The sequence below is a fragment of the Carassius carassius genome, chromosome 44 (genome assembly GCF_963082965.1).
Source record: "Carassius carassius chromosome 44, fCarCar2.1, whole genome shotgun sequence".
NCBI classification, from domain to species: domain Eukaryota; kingdom Metazoa; phylum Chordata; class Actinopteri; order Cypriniformes; family Cyprinidae; genus Carassius; species Carassius carassius.
The window spans coordinates 11,518,095-11,544,941 of record NC_081798.1 but is presented as its reverse complement, the minus strand read 5'-3'; the positions used below and the strand labels follow the sequence as shown (position 1 = coordinate 11,544,941).

Sequence of the window (26,847 nt, the reverse complement as noted above, 5' to 3'; positions counted from 1 at the left end):
AAAAAAAAAAACACCAGCGGGAATACTTGAAACATGTCAACTCATTTACGCCGACATCACCTTAGTGTGGGAAAAGACGAAAAAAAGGAGAAACATACACGCAACAAACTATCCCCGCAGCATTTAGACAGACATTTCCAAGGATTCAAACAGGGCAAAAGACATCACCACGGCGATTGGTAGGCTACATTTACGTTATAGCCGCGGATATGAGACCTTACTATTTACCATTCATTCTATCATCACCATTATAGCTTACAGGGAATCCGAAAGTGCACCCAAACACCAGACATGTTGGTTATTGGAGGATCTTCTTTTTCTGGTCTGTTAAACGCATTAGCCATTTTGCAACGAACCTTCAGCGCGTACTGAGTGAGCGAGCGCCTTTATGGGCCTTTCACACAGGACGCGGTATGCGCGGCGCTGCGCTATAAAAACCCATTCATCTCAATGGCTTGCTCCGCGCAAGGACGTTTTGTTGCATCATTTGCGTGCTTGCGCGCACGCCGCGGTCAAAGTTCAAAATAGTTCAACTTTTGCCGCTGCGCTCTGTGACGATTACCAGCGCGACCAATAGGATCCAAAACAAGCACGGAAATCAAAATGAATGAACGGCTAGTACAGTACTGTGTGTGTCAGAATTTCCTGAGCTGTACGATACAAGTTTGAGGTAGTATAGGGACATTGTCAGGAAAGCTGTGTCATGGAGACATATCTCCATTCAAGGAACAACAGACTATGATAGAGCTCCCGCTAAAAGTTTTTAAAACTCCGCCTACGCAGCGCAAATCACGTTGTATCTGAAGGGCAAGCGCCGCGCATACCGCGTCCTGTGTGAAAGGCCCCTCTGTAGTGGAAAACGTAGGTTTTAAGAACATGCTTAACGTAATTGAGCCCAGTTACAATATTCCTTCACGAGCCCATTTCAGACAGAACGTAATTCCTGCTTTGTTCCAAAAAACATAAGCCCTATAGAGAACCAATTGAGTAAAAACACACTCAATATAAAGAGTTATAGAGTTCCATATAAAAAGTTACATCTTTGTATTTGTTCATAACTACTACAATAATATAACATTTTCATTTTTTTATAAGGAGCTGTTTTTGTTTTATACAGTATGCTGCTAAGAAAACACTATAGAAGATGGGTAAATAGCTCAATCATTGTTCAATGTAAAAAAAAAAACATACTTTGTTAGTTTTAATAAATAAAACATTTTTTTAAAAATCAAGGAAATTTATCTGCCAATTTTTTCTTTTTGCTGTATCTAAAACGTACCGAACCGAACCGTGACACCAGTGTATCGTATCGAACAGAACCGTGAATTTTGTGAACCGTTACACCCCTAATATATATATATAATTTTTTTTTTTTCATTGGAGAAAGCAATATTATAGATAGTAGTACAACCAGAAACAATGGTTTGACATAAACATTTTTTTTTTTTATTGGACTGGAGTTATGTGGATTACTTGTGAACTATTGTGATGTTTTTATCAGCAGTTTTAACTTGCGTTCTGGTGGCAACCATTTGCTGCAGTGGATCCATTGGTGATGTAATGCTACACTTTCTCCAAATCGGTTCAAAAAACAAGAAACAAACTCATCTACATCTTGGATGGCTTGAGGGAAAGTCAATTATTAGCAAATTTCAATTACTGGATGAGCTATTCTTTTAACAAATATGCAGGACTGAAGAGAGACCAAAATCAGACCACCCATCACAACTATATAAGGTGTGGCTGCTTCTCGAAGATGTCTGTTGATGTCCAAGAGGCAAGTGCCATATGGACAGGAACATGTTGGGCAGTGTTGCTTCAATAAATTGTTGTTGACATTGCCCTCTAGAGATGTGTGATATCGCATTAGTATTGTAGGTCCCTGCCCAGACGCCAGCTCTACGCGCACCAGAAGCTCCTCAACCACTTCATCCCATGCAGAGAGCAGGGATGCTCTAGAGACGTGCTGTCTTTGACCATTTATGAGGCCTCACATTTTGTTTTTCCTCTCCTCCGGTCTGTTCATTCCCTTACGTCACAGCACCGCCGTCTCATAAATAATCAGAGAGCCTTACCAAGGGTCTTGTCATGACTCTGCAAGCACGTGTGCTCAGAGGAAGGACTAAGCAGGGTAGAGAGTATCCGACTGACACTCTGGCTCAGTTAATAAATATGCAGTAGGAACTATTGTGTGCGTGAGTGTCAGTCAGGCATCGCTGTATGCCTTTGTCTGTCTCTTGTCAAGTTTCTTCAGCACATAAAAAACAAATACACATTTAAATGAGCCAAATTCACCGTCTGCACGATATATATTTTTTGAGCATCCCAACAGGATTGCGCAAGAACTCGCCATCTGCGGTGTGGGTGTAGGTGAATACAAAGTGTTTGGCACAATGGAGTTCAACATCAGGAAGACCTTAAACCGCCTCAGGTATGTTCAAGTACACCCACATTTCTTTAATTAGCACTTGTGGCAGGTTCTGTTGGAGAGTTCAGAAATATATTTTCTAATTTGTGCGTTTGATTGAATTTCAGAGCGCCTGCAACGAGGTCTTGACCCCAGAGTATTGCATAATATTCTCATCCTTGCTTCCCTCCTTCCTTGTGGGTGTTGTCGGAGGCAAGATTAGCATTTCATTAATGTACTCCCGGGTGCAGGTAAAGTGCTAGACTAGTATGTATTGTGTGGGAGCTTATGCAGACTTGTCTCATTCATGATAAAGACCCATATGGCCACATTAATCTTTACGATGATTAAACAATACGCTTGGCACACTAATCTATTTGTCTTCCAACATGCATAGCATTGCCTGTTAAATCATGTCTTTTGTCAGCATAAAGTGTTGAATAATTTTATGAGGCCACTAAAATAATTCTCACTTTTTTTTCTTTTTTTTTTTTAATGAAAATGTCATTAGTATATATAGATTCAGGGGTGTGTCTAGATGGTGGTCCTATAGGCAGCCCAAAAATGTAATTGGATACCTGAGTCGCCACTCCAAATGCTTTAAAAATGTTAAAAAGAAGGAACGTTAAAGTCAGCTTAAAGCCACGTATTTGCTTTGAATTGAGACTGAATTTTCATCATTGCCTTGTGATTCAATTCATTAACCATCAATTTGTTATGGCCCAAATATATTATTATATGTCAGGGTTCTGTTTATTCTGGGCAAAATAAAGATTTTTTATTGTGGATGGAATTTGATTTATTATTATTATTATTATTATTATTATTATCATTTATTATTTTATTTATTTATGTATTTATTTATTTTACATGATGGTTAAAAATTTTGTAAGAGTTACTAAATCAAAATCCTTTTTTTTTTTTTTTTTTCTTTTCTTTCTTTTTTTTTTTTTACTTCCACAAATACAAATATTGCATTTAAATATAATTATTATTATATATTTTTTTAAAGGATTTTTCGTCTTTTTATCCTCAGAGACATCCCTATGGACCCACATACATTAAAACTTAGTAAAACATGAAAACTCGCGGAAGCTGAGTGGGGTTTATTTGCAGATACCCTAGGTGACGCTGTTCGTAGAGACACTTCCAGCTCTTGATCTTTCCAGGTTCTATGCAGTTAATGCAGGGTAAGGCATCGCACCACGTATATGCCTATAAGGATATTTCAAAACCTTTTCAGTGGGAAAATCCAGCAGGAATAAATCGGCTTAGTGGACAGAATTAGAGGGGAAGGGTTCGGAGCCAGAGTAGGATTAAGGAAAATTGTGTGAAATAAAAAGCGAGTGATCACGAGTGACTCGGTTCGTGTCTGTTTCTAGAGGGAGGGAGGGAGGGAGAGAGAGAGAGAAAGAGAGAGAGAGATTTTCATCCAAATCCATATCTATTTTTTAATCCTCGTCTGTGCGTAAACGCTGGTTGCAGTCTTCGCGAGGAGACTATTTCACAATGCAACGCTTTTAATAACCTTTACGCAATCTTCACCATCATTACACCCTTTCGAGTGCACGTTTGTTTTAAACTTCAGGCTTCTCTCCGACACTTGGACAGCATCATGACCAGTTTGTGGGATCGCATCCCTTTGGAATGGTGGGAATTACGCGGCGAGCTGCCGGAGAGCATGTAAACGCAAATGGAGTTTGGGATTTATTGCAAAATATGGGAAAGATGACCGTCTTGTCTTTGTGTTTTCTCTTGTGCGCTGATCTACTGCAAGTAGCTGTTGGTAAGTAATCGTTGTGTTTTATCATACTGGTATGCGTAGTAGAAACACTAATTATGCACAGCGTTAAGGATTCTGCACACACAAAATTTCTTCGGAAACCAATGCATCCACATATTAATTCGTCTTTAATATTTACTTAGATCAAGTTTTTTTTTTTTTTTTTGCTTGACGCCGCTTAGTTTGAATTCTCCGCGAATTTCACCGCTTCAGCCACGGCACTTTAGGGTAGTGTTGGAGGGGTATGGGCACAGACACTGGGTGAATGTCATTTTTCATACGGTATGTTGTGAAACAGCAGGAGGTTTGAACATTCTGACGCCCAGCAATATATGAGGCTAAACGCATTAGTGCCAAGAGCTACTGACTTTAACCCTGTCCATATTTATTATTTCTTAGTCAGATCTCATGACTGCAGATGCGTAATTTGATTACTTTTTTATAAATGTGAAGAGCCACACATACCTCTCTCTCTCTCTCTCTCTCTCTCTCTCTCTCTCTCTCTCTCTCTCTCTCTCTCTGTGTGTGTGTGTGTGTGTGTGTGTTTATTTTTTTTATTTTCTTATTCTAGTAAAATTGACACCCCATAAAATACGATTTGAACTTCCGCAAAGCACGGTGGTAGGGTTAAAAAGTAAATGGACATTTAGCTGACTGTAATTTAAATACTGTAATACAGTTCAGTTGTGTGAGACAAAGCAGATTGTGTCCTAAAAATTTAAGATTTCTTTTAAATGTAGACACCCCTGAAAGTCTTTGAAAAAATCATGCACCGAATCAATGTAACAGTGTTACCTAACACAGCTGTTTGCACTGTTCTTTCTTACTGTACTGTAATGTAAAACTCCAAACATGACATTGTCATTTCACTGTAAAAAAATGAACTATTACTTTGGATGTACTAGTAGCCAGGAATGTGTTGTAAATCCACACTGAATAGCTTTTCCCCTCAGTTTACCGTGATGTTCTTTCACCCTAATCATTTGGTTACATCATACCATGTTTGTTATAGCCATTACTTGAAATGAATGTAAAATAATTTGGACAACACCTAGATTTTTATACACCATGTCCCTGAGTTAACGGAAAGTAGGAATGCATGAATGGGGTGTCCCGGGGACTGTAAATGTTGAAATCCCCAGTTGTAGTTGATGATGATTGATGTGTTGAGGTTCTAATCTCAGGACAACATCTGGCACGTTTATGGTACTTATCTTCATTCCCCCCCAGATGTTTTCATTTTCCCCGTATTGGAAGATTACAGGTCCTCATGCAAAAATCCCACAAAGACATTTAAATCAAGACAGAGTCAGTGATATAACTCCAGTGGTGTCCCGCAAACAATGCCTTACAGATTGAGGCGATCATTCATAATTTCTGACTGCACTGGTGGTTGGCATGTCCCATATTTTAATACAGGCCACCTGAGCATTATGCAGGCTGGTGAGCGAGCAAGAGACCGAGAGGATCGTTTATTGTTGCATAAACCATCAGGATTCAAAGTTCAGCAGAGGTTGTGGTCACGAATTGTGGTATGGAACCTGAAATTATTTGACAGGAGATGGTTTTTATGGGTTTAGTTCCATTATAATTTTATTTTCTTTCCATTACCATTTCACTGTCCTGCTGCATGGCTGGTGTAATAACAGTAATAATATTAAGATTGACAGTCCCATTGCTTTGCAGTCTTCATTTATGCTGTCATCCAGTTATCAGCAAAAAATCGTTTCCATCATGTTGTTTTTTTTTTTTATATATAATTTTCACTTAGTTTTACTTGATATACTAAAATAACTAAAATTACAACTGAAATAAAAATAATGACTATATAGACATAATTTAAGAAACAAATTATATTAAAATATAAAAATACATGTAAAAATGTCACAGATATTAATAAAACCTACAATATTATATAAGTTGTACTAAAATAATACTGTTCAAAACCTGTATGACTGTATGACTGACTGACTTTTTTTTTTTTTTTTTTTGTTGCACATTATCCATTTAAGATCTTGAAATATGCTGAATCACTGCCATTTTCTTTTGTGCCTCAAATCCTCAACCATAATATATTTCTGCAGACAAGGACGACTGATTGTACATCTCCATTCAAAATACCTAGAAGGTTCAAAAACATGATCCAGTAAACAACTTCCCTTTCTTTTTCTGTCACTAGTTAAGACATGAACACAAAAAGAACACATCTTTCATCAAAGAGCTGGTCTGCCCTCCTGACATTACGACTACCTCAGACTTTGGAAAACATCTAGAAATATAGCTTGTCTGGAGGTTCTGTTTCTCCTAATGACCTTTAACTCCAACACCACTCCAGGAGTGACCCACAGCATCGCCCTCTACACCCCTCCGAGCTCAGGGCAGCGCCGACTCTCCACAACTGAGCCATTCAACCCCCCTGTGGATTCCTCCATTTCCTCTTCTTAAGAGAGTTCTTCCCTAACAGATCCATCATGATCATGTGCACTAGCTGCAGTGTGAGACAGGTGTTGGCAATTCCTGCTTTAGTCTCCAATAATCACTCTTTGATTTCCTGCCTCCTTTAGGAGACATAAAATGTGACCTCAGGAGCTAGTTTGTCACCCGACACAAACTCAAACCTTTCTCATGAAGTGTTCAAAGGAAGACAAATGAGTTCTTCTTATTCTAACAGTCTAAAAGCACATTTGCTTCCTTCTTGGCTCAGTTAAGTTGCATTGGGAAGATGAATCTGAATCATCTGCTGTGAATTTTTAGATGTTAAGGAGCATGTCATCTGAACATACAGTTACAGTACAAAAAATATGATACAGAAATGATACACATTTTAGAGGTTCATAGAGCAACAGTTCTCAGCTGGTTGTTCGTGACCCAATAAAATGTTTTGTTGCATTGATGCATTTGGAAGATGCTTGTATTTAGTGCATTCATGGCATACTGTAAACTTATCCGTTCACACATTCCCAGGGATTGAACGCATTACCTTCATGTTGCAGCTACATGAAAGCTGTTCTGAGTGCAAACATTAAGAAAAACAATGTTTAATCCGATAAAATACCACTAACTATATAATATTAAATAGTTAGGATGGCAAAATCAATGTTAATTTATGTTTTATATCAGTTTATGTCAAGGGCAGTCTGTCTAATTAAACTAAAATTCTGAGGGAATTTGGCCCAAAATAATGTTTGGCCCAAAAAAAAAACTAATTGAAATATTCAACAGATTGTGTATTTGAGTATGTATCTTGACATCAAACTATGAACAAAATGTTGTAAGGTAATAAATACAACCCAGACTAAAGTAAATACAAGTTTACTTTCCAGCAAGGATAATCATGGTTTGTGGAGTGAGTTATTGGTACTGAGACCACAAAACCATTGGAATTCAGGCGACAATTAGAACCAAAATTAACAATTTTCCTTTTTAGCCTATGTCATGTTAATTATTGTGCATATTATTTTTGAGTCTGTGCAGTTCATAGTAATATTAATAATGCTCCATTATTCCAGCTTCTGCTGTTTCCATTGCTGTTGGGAACAGACATTGGAAGATGGCAGAGCTCAGGGCTTCTCAAGCCAATACTGATATTTTTTAACAGCAAATGAAAACAAACGATAATCCATCTGAATATTGACGGTTGTAGCACAGCGGCGGTGTTCCCGTATTCCTTGTCATACAAAGAGCATAATGCTTTCTGCAAACTGTGTACTTCAACTTACTGGTGTAAACAGGCCACTGTATTGTGTAAAAAAAAGCTTTAAGGGCTTCAGTCAGCAGGGGAAGAACAGAAGAGCACATATTGAATAAAATGCAATGTGGCTGTGATTGTAAAAGGGCTTGTTTATGGTTGGGGTCATAGTGTATCAATACTGTACTTACATTACTGCATTTTTATAGGTGTGTGTGTGTGTGTGTATACCTGGTATTTATCATGTTATGGGGACCAAATATCCCCAAAAGGTATTACCAGTAAATTTTGACCTTGTGGGGATATGTTTTAGGTCCCTATGAGGAAACAAGCTTATAAATCACACAGAATTTAAAAAAATAAATAAAAAAATAATCTAAAAATGTAGAAAGTTTCCTGTAAGGGTAGGTTTAGGTGATAGAAAATACAGTTTGTACAGTATTAAGACTTACATTACGCCTTTTGGAATGTTTCCATGAAACATGGAAACACAACGTGTGTGTGTGTGTGTGTGTGTGTGTGTGTGTGTGTGTGTGTGTGTGTGTGTGTGTGTTTTTATAATGGAGGAAGGGAAGCAGAGAAAGGGAACTAAATTTCCTTTCTGACAACAAAGTGGAAAAGTAGGATTGGCATGTTGGGTGCAAACACAGAAAGCACTATAAACTCATTAACCCATCATTTTATGATCAGAGGACACAGTTCAAGTGATTTATTTAAGCTATAATTTCATCAGCACCATTCATTAGAATTGAAAGTACTAGGTGCAGACTGCAGAGCTGTAATCAAATAGAATTTCAAAGCTTATTTGTGTTTGGATCCTCATCTCTCTGCACCTGTGAAAATTATTCTGAATAATGAGCAGGCTGAGTTGATCTTTACTGGCATGCCTGTCCTTTGACATGGAATTATTCTCAAGTTGGGCAGCTTTGTCTTTGTTTTTGCAAGCATAAATTACATGATTACATGGCTATGGACTGAGCTGTGAATTTGGCAGCCCTGTGCTGAAAATTGATCACCTTGGACAATTTTTATTGTTTGCAGTCAAAGCTTTTGTCAGATCTGGAAGAGATGTTGTGAAACTACAGTCAACTGAATTCAGAATTAATTAATCTAGCCTCTTTCGCTAAAGAACAAGGTCAGTGTTGGAACGGATGACCCTTGTGACACTTATGTTTCAGTCCAGTTTTCTTCAAATCTCAACCAAATTCAAATTCAAAACGATGAATGGAAGTAAAATGACATTTTTACATTCTCTGCATTTCTTTTGAAAACATTTTCACTGGCCTTCGATCACATTTGTCACACGTCACAGTCATAAATTAACCATGATCATGTGTGTGTGGTATATATAGCGGTATATGTATATATAGCCATTTAATTTAGGTTATTTTGTGACTATGCTTTATTTATCTATTGCTCAATGCTCCACAGGTTGGTTTAGGGGCTGCATGCAGTTTTCCTGTCTCCTCTTATTGTTTGAATAAGTGGTTTTGGAAATGAATGCTTTGAATGGCAATTGTGATGACTATACCCAATCTAAAGCTCTAAATCTTCCCTGTGCTCATCACAGATTCACTCATGCATCGAATGTACATCTCTTCAGCTGAATCATCAATGAAGGGCTATCATGTTTAGATGTGCTTTATGATCATACAGGATATGGCTGTGACATCAGATATGCTGAATGAATTAGTAATATCCATATGCATATACACAATTACACAGCATACAATAACTGAAAGGATTTAATAAACCTATAGCCGGAGTGCTGTTGTGTTGAATATCATCTTCATATGCCCATCATTATGCAACAGTTCAATAAGCAAGAAGTTAATTTTGAATAATGTACATTTTAGTCAAAAAATGGCTAATTACTTTGTATATTTTTGCTCTGGGAAGGAAAATACATATTTGGTTTCCAAATAAATTAGCATTCACATTTTTATCAGTGTATACATTCCCTGGGAGTTGAACCCATAACCCAGTGTTAATAAAAGCCAATCTCTACTGTATGAGCCACAGCATCCCAACTGAGCATTTAAATGAAGCCACAGAGGGATCAGTCGTTGTTTGTTGTGACTGAACTAGACTTTGATGATAAAATGCTGTCAAGTGCAGCATCGTGGCTCAGTGGTTGTTTTCATTCCTTCACAGCATGATGGTTACTGGTTTGAGTCCTGGCTGGGTCAGAAGATATAGAACAGGGGTTTAATGAATGAAAGATACACAATGTACTGCATGTTAGCTTATGTATTGTGGTGTCAGTGGTTTTCCCCTGCAAACATTCACTCTCTTCATTCACACTCACATTCAATTCCATCTGCAGCCATTGCTTCCCAAATCCAGTGACCAGTGCATTTCTCTAGCCACTGATTCTGGATGCTGAATGATTATAAGTTTGCCTGGACTGATTCACAGCTCTTAAATGCCCATGGCCTTGTATTTGTTTTACCTGTTCATTTTCTTTCTCTACTATATGTTTTTTATTTAGTTCACTTGTTTTTAGATTGTTGTTTTCCCAGTACAAGCTAATTATTTAAAATGTGGTCAAATGACTTGCGTCTTGTAGTCTCCCATTTGCTCTTATTAAGTTGTAAAAGGAGTTTATACTTTGATTTCTCAAGGTTATTTTTTTGTATATTGATTTTAAACTCTTACCGCATTCATTTTAAATCCTTTGAGGTTAAAGTTCAAACTTGAGTTTCTCAGTAATAAACCTCTTATAATATCGATTATTGTCTTGCTTGAAAGTCCCTCTTTTGCAGGAATGGACACAGTGCTGCGACAAACACGCATACATTTAATTTGTTCTTCAGAGTGTTTCCAAGATTACACTTCAAGATCATTAATTCAAGCTGTGGTGCCCAAGATCTGAGAACTATGAGGAAACATACTGTACTTCCTGGAATATTAATATCTAGACATAATGAATAATATTTCTCTTCAGTTCTTAAAAAAAAAAAAAAAAAAAAAGATCTCTCTAAAGGGTCACCAAATCAAAGCAAACACAAATTTTAGCACAGTGCTCCGAAGATAAGGTGGCAAACAAAAGACAATAGAATTATATTCCATCTTAACAGTTTTTAGTGCAGGTTCGGAGGCCAATGTGCAGGGAACAAAGAATGTTTTGATGACAATAGAAGAAAAAGAGACTTTAAAAAAGTACCATTGTGGGTACTTATGGAAAAATGCAGTACCACTCTTCCCATATTTCAAGGTTAATGCAGCCCACATTTAAGGCTCCAGTTCTTGTTCAGAGAATCCAGGGTCATAGATCAGGTGGTCATGCAAACCTCTTGAGGTTCTGCCTATGATATCCATACATAGCCAGCAAAATTGGGGATTTCTTTGATGTGTCTAGCTTCGGAATAAACCTCTTAGATTTGAACTCCATGTTTCCATAAACGTAAGAAACAGAGATTTTTATTGATGGCCCATTTCGTCAAGGTAGGGTGGTGCTGAAGGAAGGTTTGGGGGCTGTATTAGTTGAGAATTTAAGGATTGTGATCCGTGAGCTGATCTGAGACTTTTCTCTGTCCTGTTTCCATCTGCCTGTGACAGCTGGGCTCGACTGAGAGGAAGTGAGAATGGATATTGGCAGGAAAGAAGAATGTGCCAGTCTTTCTGTCCACCAATCGTTGGCCACTGGCATGGTGCCTCAATCTCTGCTTGCATAAAACGATTAGACAAGAAGAAAGAGAAACCATTAGAGTATGGACAATTTGTGGTTTATATATTTAAATTGACAGTTTTGTAGTTCATGCAAGATTTTGTGTGGGTTCTGCTGGCCACATTTAGGTGAGTAGAGGCATATCCACGGTGTCTTTGAATGCTCTGAAACCCTTGTATTATTACAAGAATGACAAATTCAATTCAGGCCATTGCTGACATACATCCAAATAATTGAGACAGAAGAAAGTTAGTAGGTGAAGGGCATAAACAAATTAACTGGAATGCAGCCCTGCAGACACGTGGTTGTGCCAATAAAACAAAACCAAAAATGTATAAGATGATTTGACCGTTTTATGACATGGCAAGGTTGAATCAGGTTGTCAAATATTCCATGGAAGAATATTCTTGATTTTCATTATATTTAGAAATGATTACGACTATGTACCATAAGCATAATAAACCATTAGAGTATGGACAATTTGTGGTTATATCTTTAAACTGACAGTTTCGTAGTTCATGCAAGATTTTGTGTGGGTTCTGCTGGCCACATTTAGGTGAGTAGAGGCATATCCACGGTGTCTTTGAATGCTCTGAAACCCTTGTATTATTACAAGAATGACAACAGCACAAATACAAAGCGATCTTGTAAAATGCAGTTTCTATAGAAAATTTTCAGACATTCCCGTCCTTTACAGTAAAAGTAATGGACTGCATGTGATTGGCCAATTTTAGAAGAATGAAATCTTTCTGGCTTTGGCTTTTGTGCATGTTGTGTTCACAGTATGCTGGCCTTTATCATTATATTTGCTTTTTGTTCTGTTGACAGTCCAGTTATTGCTCTTCCATTTTGGCTTGAAGCGTGATTTGACTGGATCATTGCTTTCTACAAGCCTGTGTTATAATCAAAAACCAGTTTATCGTAATTAACCAAACTAAAATGAAAAGTCTGAATGGATTTTGTATGATTGTTTTCTTTTCAGTACTGACAATGTGCACATTAAAGAACACAGATGCAGTCAGATCATTCCCATAATGACCAGCGCAATCTACCAAGACCAGAGCAAATTACCGTCTGCTTTAAGACATGCTCTTTTTGGGTGTTAAATAATGACGCAAATACCAGTAATTTGACAAGCGCAAACGCTGGACGCAAAAATGCTTTTTCAGTGCCAATTCTTCAGTGTGCATCTTCAGTAAATACTGAAAGTACTATTTTAACACCAAAAGATTTTTGAGCTGGTTCAAGCTGTTAATCTGGTCCATAGAATATGGCATCAAACAAATTTGTAAAGGAAAAAATGTAAAAGTAAATGATAAATCACCTTCACAGCTAATTTCAAGTGATTAAGGGCTTAGGACATTTCAATTCAGGCCATTGCTGACATACATCCAAATAAATGAGACAGAAGAAAGTTAGTAGGTGAAGGGCATAAACAAATTAACTGGAATGCAGCCCTGCAGACACGTGGTTGTGCCAAGGTCAGTAAAAATAAAACAAAACAAAAATGTATAAGATGATTTGACCGTTTTATGACATGGCAAAGTTGAATCAGGTTGTCAAATATTCCATGGAAGAATATTCTTGATTTTCATTATATTTAGAAATGATTACGACTATGTGCCATAAGCATAATTTACATAAGCATCATTGCTAGAAAGTAGAAAGAATTTGAAGTACTGTTTGTCTGGTGTAGAGATGTTGCAGATATTGTATCCATTGAAGTACCTGAAAGGTTTTCTCAGAAAATGTTACAGTATGTATTTTATCCCATTACTTAATGCAGATAATACAAATGTCTGTACTTTTCACAAAACTATTTCCTAAGTAAAAACTGTTTAGATTTTCTTGTTGTTTTCATAGGCAAAAAAAAAAAAAAAAATTGTCACATTGACTAAATTTAGCTTGCAGGTAAACAGATAAACCTAAAATTAAACAATTTATTTATTGTCTTTTGAGTGTTGTTGTGGTACTAAGTAAAGAAAATGAAAAATGGCGAGAGACTATTACCATATTTTATTAACTCAAGAAAATGGCTCTACTTCTAAGTTGACTTCCTGCTTGGCTGGTTCAGATTCCTAAGAGAGGAACTCAGAGGACTAAAGACTCCCTCAGTACAAATAATAGAGTGGGTATCAGCCCATTATCCCAAATGCCCTGTTCTTTATGTGTCCTCTTGAGAGTGATGCAGATGAGAGGAAATCCAGAGGGTGTGCATAATAGCAGCTGAACTTACCTTGGCCTTTACAGTTTTTGTGGCGTGTTATCATAAACTGCATAGTCATACCTCTGGACTGGGAAAATTTTAAAGGCAAGACAAATGCCATGGATAAAAAAGGTAAGAGGTGAGACTTGTCCCTAAAGAAAGCTTTTTTAGACCATGAAGGCCATGTCCACATGTACACTGGTATTTTTATAAACTGGGTTTTTCCTCCTTCCATTTAAACAAACAAAAAAAAAATCTCTGTCCTCATGAAAACCCAAAAGCGTGAAATGAAGCACTGTCAAGAGCATGCCAAGCCAACAGGTGGTGATATAATCTCAACCGTAAAGCCATGTTGGCCAATCAGATGCCTGAAAAAGTTTTCAGTAGGCAGAGATAACAGCACATGCTCCGATGTCACAAGCCAAAATCTTTGGTTTCACTGTCCACACTATAACACGTCTTCATCCAGGCAGGAATTTTCAAAAATGTTTGGTTTTAGTGACCTGGTGCTGCATTTGCGTGTGGATGAACGGCCAAACTGCATAGAAAAATCTGTGGTTTGAAAATACCTAAGGTTTGCAACAGGGTTTTCCCATTAGTAGAGGTACTGAGAGAAACAGCTTTGTTTGCTTTTTTGGTTCTCCATCAGATGAACACGTGTGTGTGTGTGTTTAATTAAATTTTAATGCTGCAAACATACTAGTAAGTATGTACTAAGAGTGGTATGCTACTCTGAATGCAGCCATCAAGTCCAGTAGCTGGCTAAATATTGAGGAAACCATAACCTGCTTTAAAGAGGCTTTACTGTATTAAGAGTGCAATTTAGGTCAGGTCATTTTAGGAATTATTTCATATCTAGGATAAAATTACATTTAATGGGGTTTTATTATTTGTAGCAAATAAAGCCATTACTTAATTCCATTTATAATTTCTGAAATAAGAATTGCTAGAAAGTCTGCCTATTATTTTCTTTGCTCAGTATGAGTAATGAGAAGGATCATGTTTAGCGCCCTGAGGACTGCTGTCCTTCGCGTGACAGACGAGTATTGATGAGACTTTAGTCCCTAGCTTTACTTTTTAGAAGGATCAGCAGGAGATGACCAGTTTTTGCTTAGACAGGCATCATAAGCAATTTCTCCACAGAATTTCCTCGTGTTAAGCTGTAAATATGGATTGTGTGTCTTGTTTATCATCGTTAACATGGTACTAGACATATAAAATACATTCTGGCGCTGTCAATGTTTTTTTACTGTTGGACAGACTGTCAGCAGCCTCGCTTACGCAATTTAGCGTAGAATATCTCATTCATTCCATCACAATTCAGGAATTGTGTCACTGTTGGCCCTCAAAAGCATAAATATGAGATTTTTTTAGTGAAGTGTGTTTTTAACGTACAAAGAAACTGGTTTGTTTCTTTTGATGTCCATGTTGGTCTTTTTCTAGTGATGGACAATATGTGCAGGTACCATGTAGGTTATTGGTCAGTTTTAGATATTTAATATTGGCTTAATATATTTATGTTTAAGTGTATTTTATTATTATTATTCTTTTTTTCTGAATAATTAATATTGAAATTTTCTGTCTTTTTTAAAGGATGGAATATAAATATTTAATAGTTTTCAGTTATCACACAACATTAAAATGAACTAATTTTAATATTGGTGTCTCCCTTTGCTTCCTGACAATGTATTATTATTCTTCATATTATACAATATCATTTTATAGAGGGTTGCAATAAATAGGCGATGAACACAATGAAAGAGGTGTTGAATAATTGAAAGGAGGCATTAGAAGCATAGATGTATCCCATTCGTCTCCTCACCATACCTTCTTTTGGTAAATAAAGGTGGAAAAAAAATTATGCAGATGAAAAAATAAATCATTCTCTTTCTGGCTCTGGGATTTTTGATCTTTGTTGCACGTCGCTGTTTTGCTTCCTGGGAAAGCAGCTTTTAGATTATTAAGGGCGGAGGGAGTGAAAGAGATGAAAACATTCTAATCCACATATTGACGTCAGGCTGGATGGACCGCAGCGGAGGAAATGAGAGACAACGTCTGGGCCACACATTCAGCAGATTATTTCCCATCATGCTCTCTGAGTGAGAGTGTCCCTAAGAAGGACACAACAGCTTATATTCCCTGGGGTCGCACTCCAGCAGCATATTCACATATGAGCTACTGCATAAATAAGATAAATATGTAAAGGGATCCAAATATACTTCCTGCTAGTTCTCCAAGTGAATGCTTGTGCATCATGACATTATGATAATATTATGACAGTGATGAAACCATTACTCTGCAATAAAACTGATTTTCAAATGGTGATTGCGTGTTAAATGACCATATTTTCTATGCATTTGCAGCATTAATTTTTTTGCCTGAAGTATCAGGATGTTTTTGAATTTAGAATTTAGCTACACATTCATTTTTCAGCTGCAATTTTTTTTTTTTTTTTGGATGCTTGTTTCTTTTCTTGAGTTTGTGAGTTTATATTATAATACTGTTTTTATGTTTGTATCTTGCAATTCTGAGGGTTTTTTTCACACAATTGTGAGATATATACTCAGAATTGCACGAAATAAAGTCTGTGGGCCAAATTTACTAACAACTTGCGCCAGCGCAAACCGTCTTTTGGTCTTAAAATAGCACTGTCAGGATTAAAAAATGTGCAGTGAAGAATTAGTGCTGAAAAGGCTTGGAGACAGTTATTTTTGCATTTGAATATGCATTTGTAGGAGTTTCACTTTGAAACACAACATTTATGGGAAAATGATTTATGAATTTACAAATATTTACAAATATCTGAGCTTGTCAAATAACTAGAATTTGCGCTATATTTTAACTCCCCCAAAAAAGCATGTCTTAAAGGCGGCAGTAATTTGCACTGCTTTAGGTAGATTGTGTTGGTCATTATGGAAACGATCTGGCTGCGCCTGTGTTCTTTTTATTTCATTTTATATTCTTTTTTGTAAGGCAGAAAGAAGCTTCCATAGTTTTTGCTGTAAATCACAGTAAATCATCAGGATTTAAATTATAAATTATTGTAATTAGCCTTCCTCTTTGCATGTAAAAAAACTAAGCTACTAAGGTTTGAGATGTTAAATGGCATTGTGTTATGGTACATATTTTTTATGGAAGGAAATTAACATTTTAAACATTAAACTTTGTTTATATATCGATTTAAGTATAAGCAAATTCCAGATTTGTATGGTCTACAACATTAAAGGGGAGCTCATTGGTACGTTTTGAGATGCTGGGTGTAAAGAATTGTTAAGCTCTTTGGTGCTTATTAATACCTGGTGGTAACCACCAAAAATTGTCCAGTCAGAACAATAACGTTTTGTCAGTTGGAGCATCACACACCACTCACAGACCACTCATTTCAGATTTTGAACAGTTTATTTGAGTGTGGTTCTAGAAATAGGAACACTAGTAATAAAGTATAAGTTTACATTCAAGAACATCAGTATGCAACTGAATAACAGTCTGCATTTTGTATGTCAATAACACACAGTTAACATGCCTATATAGTGATTGCATAACCAGATTAGCTCTCGATTAGCTTACAGAGATGTGTTACGACATGCACGATTATCACGTCTTTAAACATAAACTAATGGCAGCAGTGCAAATACACTGTATAAAGAAATTAACTTACTCTTTGATGCAAGCACACGTGATTACTCATCAAAGCACTGGGAATTAAATGATGTTGTTTTCACTGTTAGGTCCATCGATCTGGCGCTTAATATTAATAACAGAGCTTAAACCTCTTCAAAATGCGCCAGGATCCGGGTCTCTAACACGGTCTGGGTCCTAACTATACTGTAGGTCAGTGACTAATTGCCCGACTAATAATCACACAATGAATAAAACTATTACACAAATAGCTGCATGAACATTCAAAACTTGCCCTCAATTGAGTACACTGGGTATCTGCTTGTGGTCAGCAGTGGTTCATTTGGAAAATAGAGTAAAGGTCTGGGTTGATGCTTACGATAGAAAAGCTTGCCTCACACTTTCCAATGAATATGCATGGTCACGTTCCCCTCTGATAGGTATAAATAATGTATATAATACTATGTCTTTGCACAGCTTTGATAAAATCCAGTTTGATTTCAGCGCTGCCAGCTGTAATCCATTCTTTGAGAAAGAAAATAACAACAAATGAAATCCAATGCAATAAGCTATCAACACAACACTTGAGTATTTTCCAGTGCTATTCTAATGCATAGCAGGCACTGTGGATTTGGGTTAGGAACAGCGTGACTCAGATGCTTGAGGCTTATCTGTTCGGTGTGGGACATGGCATAATTTTGTATGAAGGAGGCAGATCATAGGTCATCGACCTAGATACAGGATGTATGTTATAAAGAGTTTAACCAAATGTCCTAAAATTAACAAGCATATTAACCAGTGTACCGTTTAAAAGTCAGTTGCCAGAAGGAAGAATCAGATTATTAAACTGGATGCAAAGACACAGCAAATTTTAATCACATATTATAATCAGATTATGAAAATCTGATTATAGAAATTATCTTTCTGTATTTATTTGCTTGCACTTAAGTCATTCAAAATCTTATCTTTCTCCTTTAAAATGTTCTTTCTGTGTTCCATTGAGAAAGAGAGAAAAAACTGCATTCATGACACGAGGATGAGTAAATGATAACATTTCCTTTGGATAAAATTTTTTTTTTTTGAGTGAAGTGAAGTGAAGTGACATTCAGCCAAGTATGGTGACCCATACTCAGAATTTGTGCTCTGCATTTAACCCATCCAAAATGCACACACACAGAGCAGTGAACACACACACACACACACACTGTGAGCACACACCTGGAGCAGTGGGCAGCCATTTATGCTGCGGCGCCCAGGGAGCAGTTGGGGGTTCGATGCCTTGCTCAAGTGCACCTAAGTCGTGGTATTGAGGGTGGAGAGAGAACTGTACATGCACTCCCCCCACCCACAATTCCTGCCGGCCTGGGACTCGAACTCACAACCTTTCGATTGGGAGTCCGACTCTCTAACCATTAGGCCACGACTTCCCTGAAAGATGGAGTATTTAAGGATTTTCCTGGTTGCATTTATCTGTTATCAGTTAAGGATGACATTGGAGAAGCTAAACAATTAATAATTTAGTACCACAAATGGTTTGTGTTGAAAGACAGGATTTACACATCTATAATCTAGCTCAACCAGTGTAAAATATACACCTTTTTACAGTATGTACCATTATTTTGTAGATCGTATATTAAACCAAATACTTTCTCCTGATCTATAGAATGCAGATTTATGTACTCTTTAAAGGGATAGTCCACCCAAAAATGAAAAGTTTATGTTTATCTGCTTAACCCCAGGGCATCCAAGATGTAGGTGACTTTGTTTCTTCAGTAGAACACAAACAAAGATTTTTAACACAAACCATTTAAGTCTGTCAGTCTTATAATGGGGGTGAATGGAAAAACTAAAACATACAATAAAAAAAAGCACAAACAAAACCAAATTAAACCCTGCGGCTCATCAAGATACATTGATGTGTAAAGACAAAACGATCAGTCTGTACAAGAAACTGAAAGTTTTTTTTTACCTCTGATTCACGCAGTGTTCAAACTGTTAGAACTCTCCTGAGCGCGTTCTCCTGAGCGTGTTCTCAACAGCAGGCACTTGAGGCATCTTCTTTTTCTTCTTGTTTTATGGTGGCTTGCAGACTTATAAGTGCATTACCACCACCTATCTTTTAAATGGACCATTGACACTATCTTCAATTTCAATTAGGATTGTCAATCCTCCACTTGAGAGACAATTGGCAGTAATGCACTTATAAGTCTGCAATCCGCCATAAAGCAAGAAGAAGAAGAAGACTCCTCAAGTGCCTTCTGTTGAGAAAACATTCAGGAGAACGCGCTCAGGAGAGTTCTTACAGTTCGGACATTGCGTGAATCTGTTCAGTTCCTTATACAGACCTATCATTTTGTGTATGTTCTTTTTTTGTGATTCCCATTCACATCCATTTTAAGACTGACAGACTGCAGTCTGAGTTGAGTTGTGAGTTGAAAATCTCAGTTTGTGTTCTACTGAGGAAACAACATCTTGGATGCCCTGGGGGTAAGCAGATAAAAATCTAATTTTCATTTTTGGGTTAACTATCCCTTTAAATCTAAGAAACCCATAGAGAATATCTGAGTTTGTACTCCAGCCTACTGATATTTATTAGTTTGTGGATTAAGTGGAATTGGTGTTTGTTGTTGTTGTTGTTGTATCTTATTTTATTTTTAATGAAAGTTATCGAACATCTGGTTGAAAGCTGTGGTAGACATCTGTCATCTGATCCAAATTAAGATTCTCTCTCTCTCTCTCTCTCTCTCTCTCTCTCTCTCTCTCTCTCTCGTAATCCCAGACACATTCTGTTAAGAAATTAAGTAAGCCGTGTTGTTACCAAGTGAATATATCATAAGGTGTTTCTCAGACATAGGCAGTTTTAGAATGTAATGTCAGACGGCTGTGTCTTGCTCTATGCATCAGAAGTGGACAAAATTAAGTAAGAGTTAAATAATAATGTATTATCTTTTCAAAATTACAGTTTGATTGGACATGGACATGTTCTGTTCATAAGTCATTTTTACCTTTATGTACTTTATTTTCTAATTATTTTATCTCATTCATGCCTGTTATGGGTAAATAACTCCAGTTTAAACTAAGAGGAAAAAAATACTAGAATTTGTTTGGACTCGTGATTGAACTGTGTACATTTTTACCTTATTTGTGTAAAAAAAAAAAAAAAGATTTTAAAAGTCTATTTTTGATCAGTTTAATGCATTCTTGCTAAATAAAATTATTATTTTCTTTAAAGAGGTCATTCTGACCCCAAACAGAAGTGTGTATAAACCAATTTTATCCAATAAATACTTAAATGAATTCGCTCTGATTATATTATCATAGTTTTAAATAATTCATAATTTCATAATGTGATTTCATAGTTTAAGATTTTAAGTCTCATCTGAAACAAGACTAAAACCATCAAATCTTTGTAGAGCAAGCATGAATAGCAAAAATACATGAAGGCATGTTACTTTAAATTGCACCTTAAGAATTTTTTTTTAATCTTAATAAACCTGGGCGTTCAATTGTGTGAATAAGGAACACAATGCTTGAATCGGGCAGATTACAGTTTGAGATTATTTTAAGCGATAGCGTGAGTTTCTTGCTCGGCTTTTAGTTTTATGATACAAAAGATGGTAGTTATTTGAGAAATTGTTAAAGTCACCATTGTTGGATCATGCTGCCCCGCTGAGATCTTCATTTGCATTTGGTGTCGTCTAAAGAAAAACAAAGCTTACATCTACGCTACAAAAGAAACTGTCTAAAACATTTAATGCCTTTGAAACAAAGAAGTAATCTAGATTTGTAGCCTGTACGCTTTAGTTTTCAGGAGCAAGTCTAATGGAAAATTTTGAACTGTTCTATTAATGATCTCTGTTCACAGCTGGACGCTTCAGTTCACTGGCTTTTTAAAAAGTAAGCTACGTGCGGGAAGGGTACAATTGTAGACAGACTCAACTCCAACTTTTCATTCCTTTACAACGCCTTTTATGCTGGTACAAAGGGGAGTTTGATTGAGAGACACTTTGCATCTTTTTCCCCCTTTCTTTCAAGATGTCAGTTTGAAATCATACAGGAGTATCTGAGGCACAAGGCAGAATAGCTTCTCGTCCTTGCTGTGTCGGATGGCACCGGTTCTATATATATGTTTTTTTTTTCAGCAAGGTGAATATGGCACATTTAACACTTTCAAGCGCACCCGATAAGAGGAAAGATCATTCCTCTGAGGAGATTGCGTCACAACAATTCTTAATCTTACCATAACAGCTTAAGCTGGTTTGAAAGTATTGAACTGACTCTGTTGGGGAGAGAAAATAGAGTAGGAAGACTTCAGACCGAAATGATCTCTTCTAACCCACTCGCACTGCCAATGCATTTCCCCACAAGGTCAAGCGGACAGGATATTTTACTGTGGGCTTGGATTTATAACATTTCTGTCTCTGTTAAGAATGTTTTAATCCTCCATGTATTCTTTGTTACTGAATTTATCATTGTCTTGTAGTATAAATTGCATTTTATTAGCCTTGTGTTGTAGATAGTGTATGTTGAAATAGACATTAAGGGCATAACAGTACATTACAGTATTTATTTTTTTCAACTGCTTACACACAAAATCTTTACTCTTCAAACAATTTCTGAAACCTGACACTCAAACACCAGAACAACACATCAAATCTGCAAAACCACACACTAATTATCTGCCTTTGACTCTGTTTTGAATTTCATAAAACACTTTTTGCAAAACACAACACACAATTCTCTATGTAACACACAAAAATCTAACAGGAATTATTATCATGGCAAAGGTGTTTGAAAATGTTTGCTTTTGAGATGTGTTTGTGATATTTTGAATGCAGTGCTTTATTTAGCAAGAGATGTGAGGCATCCATTGAAACAGTGTGTACGGTATACTGTCCATGTCCAGAAAGGTAAGGAAAACATCTTCAAAGTAGTCCATGTGAGATCAGAGGGTTAGTTAGAATTTTTTGAAGCATCGAAAATACATTTTGGTCCAAAAATAGCAAAAACTATGACTTTATTCATCTCTTTATTCATTCAACTTTATTCTTCTCTTCCGTGTCTGTTGTGAGCGAGTTCAAAACACAACAGTTCAATCATATCTGATGTCACATGGACTACTTTGTAGATGTTTTTCTTACCTTTCTGGACATGGACAGTAGACCGTACACACAGTTTCAATGGAGGGTCTGAGAGCTCTCAGACTAAATCTAAAATATCTTAAACTGTGTTCCGAAGATGAACGGAGGTCTTACGGGTTTGGAACGACATGAGGGTGAGTTATTAATGACATAATTTTCATTTTTCGGTGAACTAACCCTTTAATGTCATCAAGGTATCAAAAACATATTTAACAAACTACTTATGAAGTAGAATGTTGTGCTTAAAGGGATAGTTCACCCTTAAAATGTAAATTCTTTCATGATTTACTGAATTAAAAATGTGTCTTACAGGTTTTGAACTAACATCATTTTTGGGCGAACTGTCATTGTAATTTATATTATCTGCTTTAACTATACTATAACTGAGAATATTAGCACCTCAAAGTCTTTTAATTTGGCACAACAAAGACTCTGAACTGTAGCCCACAGTCAAATTTTTGAAAATCATCTCTGATAATGTTATTATCCTCTGATAATTATTTGCTACAATTAAATTAAAGCTACATTCAAACTGCAACTTACCTTTTAAGGTTACCTTATGTTAAATAGTTTTGAAACTGATTCATGTGATATATAAATAGATCCTCTTTGAACTTCAAATGAATGGAGTTCTGTTCGTATTGGCAGTCTCAGTGAGAGAAAAGAACGAAAACTGTGAATAGAAAATTCATTTCATAAAAAAATGGTGCTTTGGATGAACTTGAGGGGAGAGGTGATGCAAAGATTCTGAATAGACTGCAAAAAGAAGGCTGATTAGATCACCTAGTGGTTGCTTAGACAGAGAAAGGGTAGGATGAAACAATGTCTTGGGCTAATTAAAGAGAGTGCTGAACAGACACCGGTATGGCGCCATTCTTTTTTTTTTTTTTGGTATTCTGCCACTGATAAAAGACTGACATGTTTTCTCTGTGCGGACACCTTGAAACTAAATGTCTTTTCAAAATTATTTTATGGTAAAAGACCTTGTAGACAGTGAGTTATTTTGGAATGCAACATAAATTATGTTACAATTGATTCTGAGAATGTTTCTGTGGTTTGACTTTACGTGAATCATAAATGTCATGCCAGGCATAAAGGTATGTGAATGTTTTACATTTTATGTTAGAAAATTGGCGTGAGTGTTCTATAGTGGTGCTAAACAGAGTCTGCTCATGTGTATTACTTAAAATGTTGTTGATATTGAAAGAAGTCTCTTATGCTCACTAAGGCTATGTTTATTTGCTCAAAAATGCAGTAAAAGAAATACAATTTTGAAATAGTAATACACTTACACATTTTAGTAATAGACAAGGTCTTTTTTTTATGGCAAATTTAAATTTTCTGTAGCCAGTCTTCAGTGTCACATGATCCTTCAGAAATCATTGTAATATGATGATATTTTGCTCAAGAAACATTTTTAAAATAATTTTATTTGTATTATTATCAATGTTAAAAACAACTGTGTTATGTAATGTTTATTGTGGACATTATAATTTAAAAACAGTTCAGACTTAGGCTTAAATGTCTTTTTTTAATGTAAACCAGCCATAATACATCCCAGCTGTACTGGATACACCAATATTATATCACTCTGTGCAATATCATAAACCAACATACAGTTGTGTTTCTGTATTTAGACTGGATCTAGATTTTCTTCTGAGTGCAATTATGGCTGCTTTATGAGAGTTTGTATTTTCATTGGTGGCGTCGTCTTGTTCATAGTTATGCAATAACAGAGCATGTCTCCTGACTAGCACAATAAGAAAATAGGTCAGTGAATGTTTCTCTCACTGAACTTCTGATATTATTGAGCAATCATTCTTTGAGAAACTGAAAGACGGATGTGAGCAGCAATATCACAGATATATTTGTTCTCCTCGCATCTATATCAAGCATGTATGCAGGTGACAGATCTGGAATTGAACATTGATTGTTTTTTTCTATTTCATGTGCATTCAGCATTTTAATTGTAATTCATCACCTGTCTTGATACATCCCTGAGCTGTGCCTGTTCATTAAACTTTTTAAACACAGCAGCTCACATGCATGTGTAGACTAAAACTACACCCAGGATTGTTATTGTACACTAAAAATAAGATGAAAAATATTGATTGCGTCTGTTATGGAATAACTCATGGTTGGAAATTGCGTCTTGGTAGTAAAAACACGGCGCGGTTTTGCAGCGTACTGTGTCACAAACAGAATGAGGCGATCCACCAGAAAAAAGAATGAGTGAAAAATAGGCGGAAAATAGTTTATTTGAATTTGGCGCTCTCTCCTGGGGGCTGGTGACGCGCTCTGACGCACCTGTCAGCTGATGGAGGCGGAACTTACAGCGATCGCAAATTCCTGACTTTCTTTTTATTTTAGAGAGTTTTTATATATGTGAGAGTGTGTTTTATGTTGAATGTGAATGTATGTGCATGATTACCATCTGTTTGAGTGCAAATCAGCCCAAATCAGCTCGCTATTACTGAATGGTCACGGCTATCAAAGTGAACGCGTCTATATGAATAGGGAGAGTGGATTATTTACTTTGGCACATTTGTGTTATTACCATCTGTATAAGTGGCCATCAGCACATCAGCACTTATTTGCATCGTAATTCATTGTAAAATATGCATCTCTAGCAATCTCAGGATGTTCTATATTGGCAAACAAAGTTAAATCTTTTTTTTTTATTTTTCTTATTATTCTTATTTTTCTTACTCAAATTATTCTTATTGTATTTTTCTAGTGCTCAAATAAATCATTTATATGATGTCTAAGTTTCTGTCTAGTTTTTTATAATTGAAAAAAAAACTATGCAGTGGTATGTTTACTGACTAAATAGTTTGTAGAAGCCTTCAATACTATTGGGAAATATATTTTCTTATATTTCGGGGGTGGGGGGGTGAGAAAAATCTTAGAAAAATATTTGCAGGAGTCTCATTTTTCATGATATTTTATTCAGATTTGAAATAGAAACTCATGAGACATGTGGCTTTCAACCCATTACTTTTCTAGATTGCTCCAGGACTCATTTCATGTATTTTTATATAAAATAAAAAAATATTTAAGAGTGGTAAAAAAAATTCAAGGCACTTCAGTGTCTATAACTCTTAATATTTTTGAGCATTATCAAATCTGGTTGATAAAAAGTGAAGCCCAAAGGGTCTTCTTTCTAAAGACACCACAATTATGTTTGTAAGACACTGAAGTAGGAAACTATTACAATTAAAAGTTATTTAGAGCACTTTCAGCTGTGAGTCCCATAATGGGGGTGCTGGCTAACAGGTTAATTTTGTATTTATAGCAAAATGAATGTGAATATATTGTGAATATTTAATGTCGCTCTACTCTAGTTCACAGGTTAAAGCAAACACTCAAAACCCAGAGGATTGTCTGATGAAAGGAGAGAGATACATTAGAATATTCTCTGTGTCACTGGTATTGTCAGTGTTGAATACTGGCAGAATGTTTGGTGCACGCTCATTAACTCACAGGATGCACGTTCTTTGTAATTAGTATCTGACACTGGCCTTAGACCGGATCTGAGCCTCATGAAAGGAGAAGGCAATGGCAATGACAACAGAACAATCCACTAATGATACCTAACAATTAAGATCAGCATTCCAAATGCAGTCATTCTCAGCTTTGAAACTCAAATCAGCCACTGTAACCTTGAGATGCTATTAATGCTGATCTGAAAAAATTACAGTAATTTTAATTAGAATTTAATTAATTAGCACAACAATTCCTGCATAAAGATATCCATAAGGGTATGGAATAATATTCCGGACTTTATTCAAAAGGAATTGCAAATTGTATTTGCAATTGCATTTTCAATTTGTAAACGCATAAAATGTGACATAATCCAAACGCAAATGCAAATAGCGCATTACCGTTTGCATTTTCGTTTAAGCGAATGCACAGTGTCTGCCAAATTTAAAATGGAAATGCAAAGTCCGTTTGCAATTATGTTTCCCATATCTTACGAGCTATGAGCCTGTCATATTTAAATAGCAATATTAATTACCACATTTGCCTTTTCACTCTCTCTGCACTGTGTATGTAAACTGCCAAAACTCAAATTGAATCGCAGTTCCTTTTGCATTTAAATTTCCAACGTCTACACGGAAACCTGTCAATCAAGTGACAGGGGTGGGGCCATTTTATTGGGCGTGTTTGCATTGGGAAGTGACGCCACTCACAGTTGACGGTAATAAAAAAGGCAATTGATATAATATTGATATAAGTTTGTATACACATTTCCCTGAACTAAGAACATTTCTGCTGCTATTATGTTTAAATGAAAAATGAAAGGAGGCAGTGGTATTTCATATCCTTTTTCG

General features: G+C 36.3%; 1 protein-coding gene across 2 annotated transcripts in view; it reads left to right on the top strand.

Moving 5' to 3' along the window:
- The first annotated feature begins 3,610 nt into the window (after positions 1-3,610).
- LOC132126456 (immunoglobulin superfamily member 21-like) overlaps positions 3,611-26,847 on the top strand; it is a 217,592-nt gene continuing 194,355 nt past the window's right edge. For both annotated transcript variants that reach the window (XM_059537707.1, XM_059537706.1), the window contains exon 1: positions 3,611-4,193. In XM_059537707.1, coding sequence (XP_059393690.1) covers positions 4,055-4,193 — 139 coding nt within the window. In that variant the 5' untranslated portion in view covers positions 3,611-4,054. The remainder of the gene's footprint in view (positions 4,194-26,847) is intronic.